Source organism: Dermacentor andersoni, chromosome 1 (genome assembly GCF_023375885.2).
Source record: "Dermacentor andersoni chromosome 1, qqDerAnde1_hic_scaffold, whole genome shotgun sequence".
Lineage (NCBI taxonomy): Eukaryota > Metazoa > Arthropoda > Arachnida > Ixodida > Ixodidae > Dermacentor > Dermacentor andersoni.
The window spans coordinates 332,441,491-332,457,965 of NC_092814.1; the positions used below are offsets into that span (position 1 = coordinate 332,441,491).

General features: G+C 47.6%; 1 protein-coding gene across 1 annotated transcript in view; it reads left to right on the top strand.

Annotated features, from left to right (window-relative positions):
* MCU (mitochondrial calcium uniporter) overlaps positions 1 to 16,094 on the top strand; it is a 323,985-nt gene extending 307,891 nt beyond the window's left edge. The window contains exons 4-7 of the mRNA XM_050166907.2: positions 228 to 398; positions 6,882 to 6,986; positions 7,595 to 7,959; positions 8,168 to 16,094. Coding sequence (XP_050022864.1) covers positions 228 to 398; positions 6,882 to 6,986; positions 7,595 to 7,959; positions 8,168 to 8,392 — 866 coding nt within the window. The 3' untranslated portion in view covers positions 8,393 to 16,094. The remainder of the gene's footprint in view (positions 1 to 227; positions 399 to 6,881; positions 6,987 to 7,594; positions 7,960 to 8,167) is intronic.
* Positions 16,095 to 16,475: the final 381 nt, after the last annotated feature.

Sequence of the window (16,475 nt, forward strand, 5' to 3'; positions counted from 1 at the left end):
ATATATATATATATATATATAGAACACAGTTCAAAACAGCAAGATCTGGCGACGTATACATTCGTCCGTCGTTTCGATGTAATTAAATCGCGCACGCATCTTTCTTTAATAAGCTGCGGTGCTCTTTTTTTTTTTTTCGTATAACCGAACGTGTTGCTCGCTGTCTCACGCACTCCGCGCCTTGTTCCCGGTTTGAGCGTCTTCGTTGGCGCCGCTCTTGTCCGCAGAGGTAACGGTGGTGTACAAGGACGGCCTGCCCGAGATCACGGTGCCGCTGCCCTCCCGGCGAGACCGGTGCCGCTTCACGCTGCGGCCGCTCGGCAGCACGGTGGGCGACTTCGTGCGCAGCATCTGCGTCGAGGACCGCGGCGTCGACCACGTCACCGTCACCTCCACGGGTATGCGTCGGCCCGCGCCCACTCGTCGGCAAACCACGTGTGCACGTGCTTTCGTGGCGCACTAAGCACGAGCAGACCGCGGATCGAGGCTCGAAAAAAAAAAGAGCCCGAGCGATTCCGCACCCCTCTCTTGCTGCTGCTGCTTTAATGAACGGTTAATTATTCTGCTCCTCTCTCTTTCTCCTAATTCTGTACCTGAGGGTGACGCACGCGTTTGCCGACGATGGTGAAGGTGCGCAAAATTATGGTCGAGGGGCTGCAGACTTATGCTTGCGGTTTCAGACCTCGTATAATTAGCGATGACTCGTAATTTATTGACGCAGTCCTGTTGCCCTGTAGGCTTGTACGCGCACCTAGCAAGCGGTCTCGTGAGTCCACCAGGCGCCTTTAATGCGGGAATCGAGTACACCGCCGCGGAGTATTCTCCTGTACCGTATTTTCAAGGCCATCGCGTATTTGCGTTGTTGTGTGTATTTATCGCTCGCAGTGAACCCATTCAGTTGCTTGCGAGGGGACATTCAAAGCCCGCATATGCATATGCACAGTCAAAGCGAAAATATACAGCGGACAGATCATTTCGCAAATAATTCAAACATCCGCTTGATTTAGAAGGTATTACCGAAATGGATGTTTCTATAAAACCGAAAGAAAAATTAGGCGAGCAATCATTTGCCCGACTTGGTAATCACCACGCACAGTGCGCCGTTTGATGCGCGGATGAAATCTAATGCCGATTCGTCTGATTATTTTATTGATATTTCCGCCCTTTCTTGTTCGGCCGTTGTGGAGACTCGCGGCGTGGTCATAGCCGAAGAGATCTCTGTATGCGAAACAAGCACCAAACACATATAAAAAAACAACGTAGGTTTAACTCTGGGATTCAGGCGACAAAATAATTCGTATTATGAGGAGAAAATATTAAGCGAAGCAAGAACCGTATATTTCACACTCCTGCAATAGAAAATAGCTCTTTCGGTAAGGGTATAAGTTTGATATATAGGGTGTCCCAGCTAAGGTTAGCAAGCTGTTATAAGAAAAAAGAAAAGAAAAAAAGACACTGTGCATGCAAGATATATAGTTGTAAGATCTATACGGTGTTCTATCGTCAGACGTGCGATTAACGAACACCGTAGCTTTTATTATTGTAACTTTCACCGTCTTGTTTTCTTAACTTTCTTTCTTTAAATATCTTTGCTCACGTTCGCTGGGACAAACGGTACAATAAGATAACAGAACGGCGAAGAAAAATAGGGCTATAGCTATCTTGAAATTCACGAACTGGTTCCTCTACGCCGTAAAGTAATTTACATCCTTAAAAGTGGAAAAGGGTGTAAATTATTTTACAGCGTATACGCGACGCCGTTCGTCCTCTTCCAGTGGCTGCTAGCGCTAATGGTTTATTAATGAGCAGAGCTGCCATCGAGAATAAGCGATAACTCAACGCGGCAACTCGCGCGCTTTTCCTGCGGGAAAAGGCAAAACCAAAATGCGTGAAAGCATGCGGAGAGTTCTGTGACGTCACACGATGACGTGATCGGCGTGAATTTCTCAACTTAAGGAAAGTTCCTGCTGCCTGCCCTGTATAAGCCTGCTTCAAGTGAATTTTCTTTGAGGCAGTGCCGTTAAGGCAAAGTTTTTTTCTTACAGCGAATCGGTCGATAAGATGGCGACGCCTGCTGCCGGCTTCGCGCAAGCTGCAGCTGAAAAATCCGCATCAAACCGCGTGCTATGACGAATTTAAGGGACAGCACGGGTTGACGGCACTTAGCACATTTTTTTCTCGCATTAAACTTTTTACGAGACGTATCCAGGAAACATTGTCTTGGTCAAATGTTGACAAACTTCACTGTGGACAGTGCGTTATCCGCTACATTGTCGATTCAGTGCGTACGGTTGCCAGAGCGCGGTTTATCACGTTTTTTTTTTTTTTTTTTTTAAACTTAAGCTCTCTCAAACAGTACTTTTTTTCATTTGGTCTCGAAGAATTCTCACCTGATATCTAGTTCATACTTACGCATATGCAATGTTAATTGCGCTCACAAGAACATCAAATTTTCTTATTCAAGAATGTCAAATGCCCTGCAACTTGGAACTGTTTTGTTTGTCGCAGTACAGAAGGAAATGCACTGATAGCGGCGCGGGTGTTTTTTTTTTTTTTTTTCTCATTCTCTTGCCCTTCTTCCAGCCTCTATTCGACCTTCCGTGGTGGTTAGGAGCGGACGTAAACGGCGACTAGCGTAAATTTGTACTTTGTTTAACTACAATCCGTTATATGAAGGGAAAGTATACGGAGTATACAGAGATATGGTAAATTTTACTCAGAGGCAGTACAACTAACCGCGGATGCGCTACCATTGCGTTTATTTTTATTCTACGCAACGTGTATTCGCATGCCAATACTTGTTTTTTCCACAGCCCTATAGGTCACAACCTTTATATCGTTCGATTTTTTTTATGTTTATGCACTACACTGCTCACAAGCTATGTCGAAATGGAAACACCTTTAAATCAGGCTGATGCACAGCGTGAGTCTTGTATGTGCAACGATATCACGAGGGCGAAGACGATGAATGATGCTTGTCGAGGGAGGAATAGTGATAACAGGAGTACAGAGAAGTACGACACGTATCTAGCTGCATTTAGGAATTCTCTACCTTGTAGCGACCGTTCGTCACTTCGTTTTCCCTGGTTAGCAGCGCAACACCATATACCGCTAAGCCACCGTGACGAGTTGACTTATTCGGTGACAGGTAATCTAATACAATAATGGCGTAGCCTAGTGGACAAACCTTCAAGTGTATATATATATATATATATATATATATATATATATATATGCATGACTTCAAGGAAGAAGTGCCTGTGGTTGCTGAGGTTTTTTTAAAAGAAAATTGAACTGTCCACGAGACTTCATTGATCACAGCACAGTACTAAGCCGGAAGGCGCTCAATGGCGGCATGGTCACGTGTCTAAGTATGGCAGCGCCGCCACTTTGCTGGCATTCGGCGCGCATCTGTACGCTGAGATACCGACCGACACAGCAGCAGACAGCAGCCGCGCAAAACCTAGGAGGGAGGTGAAAGATAAATTGAGGCACGAACGATACTTTTAAAGAAAATTTGTATCCTGTGTAGGCAATGTTAATGAGCCAAATATGTATTTCCACTTCTCATGGAAGTATTGCCCGCCGCTTCGAGTAATTCAGCTCAACGACAATTATTCTATCTGTCACAGATGGCTTTGAACAAACCCCCTGTATATATAGAAGGTGGGGGGCTCTTGAAAGTTCCACACGCTGGACCCGACGTAACAGATGCAGGAGGAAAGAGACGACGAGCTTTTTTGGAAATAAGGCGTACTTAAGTTTTTCGGCTAGTGGACAAGCCTTCCTCAGAATTATATAGCAGGGTTTAAGGTCTGTTCCCCTAAGACTGGTGTGTCCTAATAATTTGCACGGAGTCGTTTACCGGGATCGCTAGTGCGCGTGGACGTAACGCCGTCACCAAAACGTGGAGCGCTGCAGTCGCCCCGCTACAGAGCCGAGCTGACTGGCCGAGTCAGCTGATGTTTCCGTCTTTAATTAGTTTGTCATGGTGACCGATTTCCAGCCATACTATTTCTAACCATTTCTTCCGTACGCGCAAACCTATATGAAATGCGGCTCGCTGTGCCGGTGTTTCTTTTTTTTTTTCTTTTTTTTTTTTTTTCTCTCTCGAATGGAGGCGAGCGCAGCCATCCGGCCATCCACGTTCGCAGCGGCGCGCTAGGCCGCTGCGCCATCTCGTGGCAGCAACGGAAACCGAGCGCCTTTGTTGTAGACCGCGAGAATTTGAGCTGATCGTATGCTGAACGAACTTCCTTTGGGTTGACGCTGCACCGTGTTCCTGTGAGCACAGGGATACTAATGCTGTACAGGTGGCTTAGTGGCCTGTGCAAAAGTCAGCCACCGGTCTGCTCAACAGTGAACGTACGGGACAGTTATCGAAGGTCTTGACGGTGTTCAGGACGCGGGCTTCGCGCTGCGTGCACAGCCGTGTAAACGGTCGAAGAGATGTGTTTAGAGTTGCAAAATTACATTATGCTGGACAATGACAAGTATTCTGAACTTAAACTTACAGCACAAACACCTAAGACGGGCCACAAAAGCAAGATACGACACACACTGGCGCTGACTAAGAACTGCTTTATTTCTTCGTCGTCGGTGCATATATAAACCCTAGGCCACACAATCGCGCAGGCGCACAGATTACATTACAGAGATCTGCCGAATTATCAGATACGTAAAGGTAGCAAGTCAAGTTCATGTGGGTGCGGGGACAAATATGTGTCACTGATGCAATTATCGCCTTGTCTTTTTATGTGGTAGGCCTTCAAGGCAAGCCGCGCGTGCTCATTCTTGCTTTTGCCAAGAATCGACGTCCCATCAAGTCGCGCCTCGCAATTGTTGCAAGAGTTTATATGCGCAACAAGGTGCGCTCCTCTGTCTACATTCTTGTTTACTTTTTGCGCATGTTCCCTGAGTCGCTCATTGACGTAACGCCCTGTCTGGCCAACGTACGTCTTACCACAGGAGAGTGGAATGCCATTAACCACGCCGACAGCGCACGACACGCATGAAAAACCATGCCGAATTCGGCATCCTCCTCTGCTCTGTCCGCAGGTGCGGGAGCATAGCTTTGAAAGCTTGTTTTGCGCAGAAAACGCCAAAGGAACACCATGCCTGCAAGCGACTTTCTTGAGTTGATAGGTGACCTTATGTGTATAAGGGACCACCGCAGGCCTTCGCGTTTCACGTTCGGCGCCGGCCTTTTTGTGGTTTTTCTTCTCTTAATCAGAGCTTCAACCACGGCGGTCAAAAGCGACATAGGCAAAATCACTCTTGGCAAAAGCAAGAATGAGCATGCGTGGCTTGCTTTAGAGGCCTACCACATAAAAAGACAAGGTGATAATACCATTAGTGGCACATCCTTGTCCCGGCATCCATATGAATTGGACTTCCTACGTTTACGTATGTGATAATTTGGCAGATCTCTGTAATGTAATCTGTGCGCCTGCGCGGTTGTGTGGCCTAGGGTTTATATATGCATCGACGACGAACAAATGAAGAAGTTGTTAGTCAGCGCCAGTGTGTGTCGTATCTTCCTTTTGTGGTCCGGCTTAGGTGCTTGCGCTGTAAGTTTAAGTTCATAATTATGTACCAGCTAGGCCCAAATGAAGTTTTAATGACAAGTATGCTCGCAGTGAGGTATCTCAAGGTTACCAGAGCAATTAGCTAACCTTATCCGTTCCTGACGTGCATTGTAGCATCTGCAGCTTTATGAGCACGTCAAAACGTTGTGCGCTACTAAAACATGTGTAGTTTGGGCGTATATGCTGGACGCTTTTGCCGCAGTAGCAAACCCGAAATGTTTTTAAACATCGCCCAGTTCTGCAAGTAGAACATGTGGCAGGTAGTTCTGATGTGAGGAGGGCACGGAAAATGACCGATATTTTTTTTTTTTTTTTAATGAAGAAACACTGTTTTTGTCTCACTCTTTTCCCTGGACATAAAAACCGAAAGACAAAAAAAAAAACGGTTTCACAATAATATGAAGTGCATGGAGTTAAATCTTGTTGAAACTTGAGTTGCTTTCACTTTATGTGTACAAGTGCATGCCAGACATTACCAAATGAAGTTTTGTAGCGTTTTTTGAGGCCAAATGGTGTGCTGCGTGTGCATTTTTTTTTATCTGTTTGATTTCTCAGAGAGGCCACCTCGATATGCGTCACTTGTTACGCGCGACACAGAATACGACCTTTTCCGGATAAAAAAAAGAACTGCTGAGAGATAGTCCTGTATTCACTGTTGAATTCACGGTTCTTCAAAATCTAAGTTTGATGCCAAGCTTCCTAGCCACTTCATGAACTTCGGGGTCGGAACACTGGACAAAATTTACCCGTGCCTTCATCGAATGCGACCGCGCGCGTGAGCTGAGGGATTGCACAAACGTTGGCGGCTGGGAGATTGGTGAGCACACGGCGCGCGGCGGCGATGTTATCGGCCTTGGACTCGATATGGAACATCACGGCGACGGCGGTGGCGGAAATCCGCCTGGATTGTGCATATAATTGCTATCGCAATAAAATTCTACACTTCTGCGCCGGGATCACGAGGCGCGCGCTTTCTTTTTTTCAGACTCAAGGAGGGCGAATACCACAAAATGTTCGCTGCAACGTGCACGCCTTGATTTATTCAAATTTGCGTGTTAAATTACAATTTCGCCACAAAAACAGCATCGAAACTCATTCTGAAAGCTCTTTTTCTTGGCTTTTTGTGCCTGTCTCGCAGTTACACGTTTCACACCACATGCTACTTACTGGGTAGCGTCATGCATACGTGAAACAGCTTTAACGTACTGAAATCGGCGATCGAAATTATAGATCACTGGTGTAAATTTGATTTTTTGTGTTATCAAAAAAAATGTTCTACTTTGTTTATTGCAGATGGCGTTCGTATTGCGTCAACGTCATCCATCGAGCATCTCCTGCGGGAAAACTTCATCCTAACCCTCAACAACCAGGTCTACCTCGTTGAGCCGCCATATATAGGTGGGCATATGAGCAGCATGCAGTAGTCTGCCATTGCACGCGCTGTGTTATTGTGATGATTGATCGTTCTGAAGCGGCACCTTCACTGCTATTGTTAACATTCGCGGACGTTAGTTTTCAATTGTCATTTATATTCTTCAGCAATCAATTCATCCGCATTCAAATATGTTGCCCTCGATGCATCAAGCCGAAACCCCGCCATATCTACAGTGTACACGGTCTTCCTTCCGCTAGTGGTGCTTGAATACGAAGACGCTCGCGTACCGACTCAACAGCGTGCGGTGCGAGCATAGGGTTCCTGAGAGCGTTCTTGTACAACTTGCCCTTTTCCCTCTACCGCCAACTAATAATCGCCGCCTCGTTTTCGCTGGGTATGCATATACTGTATTGCAGGCTGCATACATCTTGCACGGCCAACGTTGTCGAGACACGCCGCGTGCGCGTATTCCGCGCGCTCACCTTTGCCGACTGAAATAGTCGTGCTGACGTCGCGGTGATGGTTTTGTTGTTGTTTATTTCTACTAGAAAGGGCCCGCAGGGAAAGGGAAAGCAGGATGGCAGTATGGGGGGCCCGGATAAGCCAGCTGCATGTCGGATGTGTGTCGCAGACCGCCTGACCAGCGAGGAGGCACAGACGCTGTCCGACCTGAAGACGCTGGTGGCTCGGCTGTACGAGAGCCTGACCGTGAACGAGCACCAGCTGGAGCAGGAGCGCAAACTGCTGGACCGCCTGCACAACGTCAAGGTGCAGCTGGGCCCCCTGGAGCGCAAGAAGAGCGAGCTCATGTCGCTCTCCCAGCGGCGCACCACGCTGCTGTCGTGGCTCGGACTGGGCCTGATGGGCGTCCAGTTTGGCATACTGGCCAGGCTCACCTGGTGGGAGTACTCGTGGGACATCATGGAGCCTGTCACCTACTTCATCACCTACGGCACCACCATGGCCATGTATGCCTACTTCGTCGTCACCCGCCAGGTGCGTCATGTGTGCTCTTCGATGGCGTCACTTTTGCGCTCGAAATTATGCCTATCGCGTGGCGTTTAAGCGTATACGCCTGCCACGTGTACTGTACAGTTCACGTGCGGTCTCTCTCAGCGGCCTCTGGTCCATGTCCTGTGTTAGATGCACATCATATATACACTGTCTACCGCTGTCGCTTAGCGCTGCCGCTCTGCCGCCGCAGGACTACGTGCTTCCGGAAGTGCGGGACCGCCAGTTCCTGATATCCTTCTACAAGTTCGCCCGGCGACAAGGCATGGACGTGTCCCGCTACAACGCCCTGCGCGATGAGCTCTCCGAGATCGAGGAAGAGCTGCGCCGGCTCAGGGACCCATTGCAGAAGCACCTTCCCGTGCGCGAACTCGGCGCACCCTGCAAGGAAGGCGACGAGCAGCAGCAGGCCAGCTAGCTCGTCGCCCGACGGACCGCCGTCTAGTTGCCTCGCCACCTATCAGAGGCATCGCCACCCGCGCGCCTCCTTCCCTGTCTAGCTTTTTTTTCCTCCTTCTAATACTACTTGCACCCTCTTGACCTAGTGCTCAGACCAAACGAAAAAAAAAAAAATTATTTCGCCTTTACGAACTGAGAGGTGGCTAGTTCGTTGCTACTGACCTTACCAGGCTGCTTTCTTTTTTTTTTTTTTTTAATCCTACGTGTAACGGAACGGCATTTTTCTTTCGGGTACTCTGCGTGACATTGAATCTTTGTGCTGCTGCGCCCGTGTAAGCGAGACTGTCCAGCGGTCGCGCATTGTGCCCGGCAGAATGAAAGCTGTTTGTAGGTCCTGTCTCGACGTCAGCAGGTTCGACATGGTCGCGGGCGCTTCAGGCCTGGCGTCGCCCTCCGCCTGTGCTAACCTACCTTGTCGGGGCTTACGCGGGCGCATAACGTATAAAATTGAAACTTGAAGCGTCTCGTTGAGCTCCCTGTTACTAGTGAAACTCACTGAACCGCTGCAGTAATTAACGTCGCGAGGCCATCGCGCTTTGCTCGCGTGTGAAGGCTGCGTCTGGTATAATGTTGGCGGAAAGTGGTAAAGGTTGTGACAAAAACTGTAGCCCGTAGCGTAGGCGCGTTGCCGAGAGATGGACGACGTTACGTGCGTTGGTTTTAGGCCCTCTTTGTAACGCGAAGAAAACCTTTGTCTCTCTTGAACACCTTCGCGCTTTAGTGCCTAACACTATACAGTCGCACATGTGTGCACGTCTAGGGGCAGCGAGTTCCGCATGTCTGCGGTCGCCTGCCATTGGCAGTTTCGGATTAAGTACGACTTCGCGATGGGGCCACACGCTCCGTTTTTCGGCAATCGGCAGCGCCCGGAGCGCGTATATAGCATTGCGCTACCACTACAAGGTCTGTCTAGTTTCGTTTTTTTTTCTTGCTATTATATAACGATGGCCAGCGAGCTCGAGTCAAAAAGGCTTCCCGAGTGTATTGTCGTAAGGGTGTCCTGAAGGCATGCAGGCCCCCGGCGTGCAAACCGAGCCTGTGTGTTCGTGCCAAAACGCCACATCTGCTTGTGGGTGGCTTCGTGTGTGGGCGTGTGTTTAAAGAAAACAATGAAACCTGAAACACTGCCGCATGGTGTTGAAAATCAGTCGCGTTCCGCTCAGTCTCTCTTTCCGAAGCATGCGTAGGAGGAGGAAATCGGTCGCGGCGTCTCCGACCCGCCTCGGCTGACGTGTTTCACGAACAGCCGCGTTTGAGTGACTCAATAGTGAAGCGCTTCGTATTGCAGGCTTAAGTGCCGCGACAGACGACAATGTCGCTCCAGCTGATTAACGGTCCGCTACAGTTCGGGCGCGCAGTGCTTTGTGCGCGTGCGCGGTTTCGAGCCGGCGTGCGAGTAACATGGCTTGTGCGGGTGGCGTTGCCTCTACAGCATCCCGTATAGACATGTGTAACCCTCCGATTCTCGTACTTAACAAGAAACTGAAGCCCAGCGTGAGAGCAAAAAAAAAAAGTGTACCGCTATATACGAGCGCAAGCAGGACACGACCGTACGTGCCCCATAAGCGGACGTATTCTGAACTAATTGATGAATGCAAGGTGCATATAACTCCTGCTATGTAGCTACAGTTATCAGCAAGAGTAAATGGGCGCCGACGGGCACTATGTAAGTCCCGTTGGCCGGAGAAAACACAAAAAACAAAATATGGATTTGGGATTTCGCCGCTTGCACTTATTCGTGCAACCGTTCTAATCAATTCGACATTTCGTGCTGCTTTGATTATCACGAGGGTGGGAATGAATTTGTCGTTCTTCGAGTGTTTTTATTTGTTTTTTCGTCGTCGACCTTGTACACAGTGAAAGTGCTTGAGCGACGCTTCTTATTGTCAAGTCTATATTTGCATGTTCTCGGGCTGCACGCAGCTCGACGACGAAGTGATCACTGCCCTTCGAGACTTGCTCTACGCCGAAAGGTTCGAATTTTGGCGTATTTGAACTGTGTGACATTGTGTTGTTTCGGTGGTGGGGTGGGGGGGGGCGGATTTGATAAGCGATGAGAAAGATACTTCTCTGTGGCGGGCTTTCATGATGTGCACAAATGTCGCCGTTTGTCAGGGATTGTGAGATTATCGAGAACAGCGACGTTTCTTTTTTTTTTTCCTTCTTTTTACTGTTTTCTGTTTTTATATCAACAAGGAATATTTTAAAGTTTGAGAAATTGTCCCATAATACATATGACGGAATGCATGTGCTAAGGCACTCCGCAAAATATTTTAGTTTTACTTACTTTTTCTCTCGGCGTTCGCGACATTAAAAGGGTTTACCTCACAAACGATGCATCTTTACTGCGGGCATTGCTACTCTCCGTGTGTCTGACTGAAGCTACCTATCTTGCTCTGTGTGAAGTGGGCTGAAGGATGTGATGATCCGTACTCGTTGTCTTGCCGCGGGAGCTACACGAGTGGGCGGGCATTCGAGCATAAAGCTGAACGTCTTCCGAGGCCTCCCTTGGTTTTCCGGTAGGTTATGGGCACTGTTTAATGTTACTGTTCATGATATTAATGCGAATTTTCCGAACTGTGAACCTTCAAGGGATTGATTCAGTGTGAAGCATGGTTCAGTTGATCTTTTGTTCTTTTCATTTGCGGTCATTAAGAGACAGGAGCGCTGAACGCCGCGGTACGTTTGAATCCTAGTTAATGCGGCATATATATATATATATAATATAATCGCGGCCGGCAGGAAGAATGTCAAAGGCCATTTAATCTTATCCGACCGCCGAGGACCTGTAGTTTTCCGCTCGAGTTGTTTCATAAGAATGCACGTTTTCGTTGCGCGTTCGACGATGGTTTTAAACGGACACTAAAGAGAAAAAATACGTTGAGCTGTATTAGTAAACTACGCATCTTCAATACCAAAAAAAAAAAAAACTTTTCTCATAGAGGAGAAACGTTAAGCCGAAAAAGAGGCCAAGAGTGGGCGACAGGTGGCGACGCCCCATTCTAGTTCGTGCTCCAGTTCTCCGTGACGTCACGAACTTTGACGCCATCTCCTCAGGCTTCTTTAAGCTTTTTACGGGTAAAAATAGACTATATTCTGAAGAAGGTAAAGACTGAACTTAGGAAGTTCTGAGGACATTTTACCTTGTCAGTGTCAATTCTTTCTTTTTTTTTTGGGGGGGGGGGGGGGGGAGTGACGCGATGCACGTCCAACGTCGGGCCTTATTTGATTTTTTTTTTTTTTTACTCGGAGATTTTAAAACGAACGCAACGGTTTATTTTTGGTTATGCAGAAGGCAGAAAATGACGCTGATAGGCAAATGCTCTGTCGGATTATTCCTCGCATTCCTATCTGACGTCAGCGACATGGCGGGACAGGAACGCAAAAAACGTACCGGTGCGTCAGTGACACCGAAAGGGTCCTGCGCCACAATGGCGAAAATGTGTGTAGGGAGTCTTAAATTTGTGTCGTCACACTTACGTATACCTGCGGTGCGGTTTCGTTGTGAAATAAAAAAAAAGATGAAAGTATGAGCCTTTTTTTTTCCCCGTAGTAGTGAACCTTTTACAACTAAATTAACGAACGTGGAGTTTTGAAAGAACACTACACCAGTATAAACTTATTTAGTGTTTATTTTTCTTTGTGTCCCTTTAAGACATCGACGCGTTGGCACGGGTCAGTGATCCACAAAAGAGCTACCAAGGCTAGAGTTTGTCCTCCGTTTCGAAGTGAACGGGGTACCTGCGGAGGCTGTCTTTTCTATACATTCGATTCGTCGTTAGTTGCCCGTTGTAGCTTCACAAATTCTACGCCATTGGATCGTGCAACGTTTATGCTATAAGGGAGCTCATGATCATTTCTGTTTTAGTTTGTAAACGTGCTTCATCATTTCTCCCCCCGAAAAAAAAAAAACGATTTCTTCCAGTATTAAAAACAGAAATCAACAGCAAAAAGCTTTTTCTTTTTATGTTTAAGCACAGTAGAAAAATTTCAAAGATGCATGCATTGCCCGCTTGCTCAGTAATGATTTTGTCCATTAGCCTCGTGATAACTGGAACATTTGCCTCCTTCAAAGGTGCTACAGACTTGTGCTGACCTATCCGGTTCACAGAGAAGAAAGAAATAATACTTGTATCGCAACTTGGGATGTCAGGTTAGCTGCCGAAATAAAGCTTGGCGATATATTGAAGCTACGCGGTGGGACTAGGACAGAATCATACACAACGAGATTGGTGCTGACAGCCAACTAAAACTTTATTGGAAAGAAACACCAGCCGTTTAAGTTATGTCGAAACGAAGACAGATAGGGCTAGTGTATTTTTGTATTTTTTTTACGATGAAGTTTTGTTGGCTGTCGGCGCTAGTTGTGTTGCGTATGCATCTGTCCCCGTCCCGTCGCGCCGCTTCAAGATGCACCAACACGCCCATATCAAGTTGCTGCTAAGGTTTTTAGGTCGAATTGCACAATTTCGCGCAAGATTAAAACAACGCTTCGAGGAGTTTTTTTTTTTTTTTTTTTTTTCCCCGCCGTGTCGCTTCAAGCGGGCGCCTGGAAAAATGCTCTTCTTCGCGGTCACTTGCTACAACGCCGTTTGCAATGCGTTGAGGGGGCCGAGGTCTGCCGTCGACCAACGACTCCTGTGGATCCAGAAAGGGTCCACGCACTCCGACTGCGGCAGTCGTCCAAAAAGGCCGGCACTCCCATCAGGAGCTTCGAGCGCGCGTGGGCTTTTATGATGTTTTTTTTTTTTTTTCTTCGACGCAGACAGTCTTTCCGTAGCTGAGCTTTGCTCACCATTGCACGCACTTCTCGGAAATACAGGTCCCTCTGCTACCGCCGACGCTTACCGACCCACAGTGGAGCGCCCGGCGTTTCAACTTCCTCGTGCACGGCCTGTTATAGTCTCGCGTGCTTGCGCGACGGCATACTCGGGAGAGCCGCTGATGCGGCTCCGTCGAAGCTACGCGCGCGGCCGTCGATACAGCCTTCGCCGAACGTGCGCGTCCAGGATAGTGAAAACACGAACAAGATTTTTCTTTCTATTCTATTTTTTTGCAAACCTTTCTCGGGGTCAGGCAACTGTCTTGCGACGACTGTTTCGATCCACGTGCCAAAAAAAAAAAAAGTAGAGTGGAACTCGTCCGTCGGGAGCCCGCGGTGCTCCAATATTTATTTCTTATTCTGAGCAATATTTCGCAGGCGCCCAGCTTCGCTCGTGGTGAAGCTTGCAGGTCTGCGTGTCATGTCAGTCTTCTCCTCTCGCGGTTGAGAAAAAAATAGGGGGGAGGGGGGGAAGCGGGCGGGGACTAGAAGGAGATGCGCATGATACGAACGCCGTGTCGGACAAGCTGCGGGGTCAGTCTAGTCACGAGTCATCCTTTGACCCTTCCACCGAGTAAACTGTCCTTTTTTTGTTTTTCTTAGGGAGCTTTCAACGCGCTTCCGTACTACTGCACCTTTTTCCCACTCCCGACCAAATCCGGTCGTCAGTTCCAAGCGCTGTGGGGGATACCAGTGCACATTTGTTTCTCGGTCGAGTAAAACCGTTCGGCGACGCGCTATGATTTTTTTTTTTTTCTTACACGCTGTGGTGCATTCGCCAGCCTGTTTTGGGGCATTACCGTGATACGTATTTAGTTGCAGGAAAACAAAACAAAAAATCGACGTGAGCTTGCTTTTGTTCTTTCTTTTATCTCGTTTTTCTGGATTTGATGCCTGGTGGACGGCCATTGCTGTTTTTTTATTTGTGTTGTTGGTGGTTGCGCGATGTTAAACCCTCGTTTGCGTTGTTTTCGAGTGTTTTGAGACGATCGGGTGACACTGCAGTGGGAGGGGAGTGAACAGCATTCGCAAATATTCGTGCCGCGGCTCTGTACTTACACACGCACGCAAGAAAACAAAATGCGAGTTTGCAGAGTACTTAAGACAACACTTATACGCCCTTCACCACGACTGCGGGAAATCGAGCGCGTTTGATAAAGCTGTGTTATGCTATGCGACATACTGTACCACAACGTTACAAGTGGCACGCGCGCGCATAAGTCGAGTCTCTCCTTCCCGTTTTTGAACCTTGTCCTTCGACGCCTATGCCGACTATCTTTCAGGTGTACGCTATGTACGCACTATAGCTGAATTTCCACTCGCGTAATAACGAAAAAAAAAATAACGTAAGACGTTACCATAGCTGCTCTCTCGTGAGGAAAGGTCCAGTTATACAATATAGCGAATAATATAGCCGTTTTGTAGAAAAGGCAAAGGAAAAAAAAACGTCTCAAGTTGCCCGCACTTACGGGAGTGACCCTCCCTGTACTCGCAGGTGTGCATGACGCGCCCTTCCCATAGAGGGCGTACTTGTTTTTACATTTCATGTAAATAGTAAACTATGCACAGCAGTGTGCTCTATACCAGTGACGAGGCTGATCTATCAATCTATATTTCTCTGGTGAATTACTGGTGATTATACATATTTACATACAATATATACATTCATGGTACGCTTAACGACAGAATGCTTCCCACGGAATTTCTTCCTTTTTTTTTTTCCCCTCGAGCTCCGCCGCTTAATGAGTTATGCTTGCGACTCGCCGCAAGATTCAGCATCGTTGCCCCAAGCTTGCGATTTATTAGCCTACGGGCTCTCGTATCTGGGACTCGATGAAAGTTTTCTTTTTTTTTTTCGGCACACTTCGTTTTCCTCCTCCTTATTTTGTCTCGTGTCGCCATTAATCGCACCCAGGGTTCGGCACAAGTGGCTGTACACCGCCGCGGTTGGTAATGCCTGGTTTATAACATCGGCCGCACAAGACACGCAACAACAAGCAAAAAAGAAAAAAAAAACAGAATAACGCAACGTCCCCGCTATCTTTGCGGCAGCCTAGAATTTGGAAGGGTCACAAGATTTTTCGTGTGGCGCTGCAGTGCGTTGTTTGAACTATGGGCTGCGTGCTCAAGCGTCGACGGAATTATTTAACGGCTCCGATTTTCCGCGGCCTTTTGTGAGCGATTGCGCAACAGATTTTTTTTTTTTTTTGTCGTAATTACCGGCAATTGCAGAAAATTTAGCTTTGTCAGAATGCTGTTCGCAGCTAATACAGTATACGCCCACAAATCTAATCGACTGTGCGCTCGATTCCGATGAACAAATGTGCGCATGTTGGGCATTTGATGGAGCCGGCATTGGGAGATTGTTGTTGTGCTGCGGCGCACACGTGGCTCACGTTGGAGGCCAGTTGACCAGGACGATTGGTCGTGTCGTTCTGTTCCTCGCGAAAGCTGCATTTCGTGTCTTCGTAATCTCACGCAAGGTCTCTCCCCTTCTTTCCCGAGTTGCATTTTTTTGCGAGTGTGTACTGTGGACCTAGCATGTACGCGTGTGTGGCTCGAGCTGTTGGTGCTCTGTATCCGCGCAGAGTTGACGCTATGCGGCTGTGTTTTGTTAAGCCCTGTTGCGCGCACTTGTTGTTCGACGTACGAAGAAAAAATACAAAGAGCTTATACGAGACTCTCTCCTTCGAGACTTGTGGTCTATATCCTGCAGTGCAGAATATGTTGTTGCGGTGCATTTTTTCCCCTTGCTGCCCACGTTTGTTTCTTTGTTCACGTTTTTCTTTTTTTTTTTCGACGATGAAAGAAAAATAAAAAAGATGACTACCAATGAAAATGTTCCGTGGTTTTTCTTTCCCTTGCAGAATATAAGTGTGTTCAGGCCATAGAGTTTCGTACAATTACTAGAGGGAAACTGTGGCGCTAGTGTAATACGGGAGCTGCAGGCAGCGCAGTCCAGCCAGCATGGAAATGGTGGGCACTAATTTGCCTATAGTATCGCCTGTTTGCATCGTGACTTTGCAAAGTGAGCATTTTTAAGAAAGTGTTGTGTTATAAACAAATAAACATTATTAAAATTGTCCGAAGGCACGATTCGAACACAGTATCTCTAGCGCAGAAGCCCGATATTGAAATTAGAGGGATATTTTTGTGAAACCATTACGCCACGGACACATGCACTAGCAGAATCAATTAGCAATTAGCAGCGATTATGCGT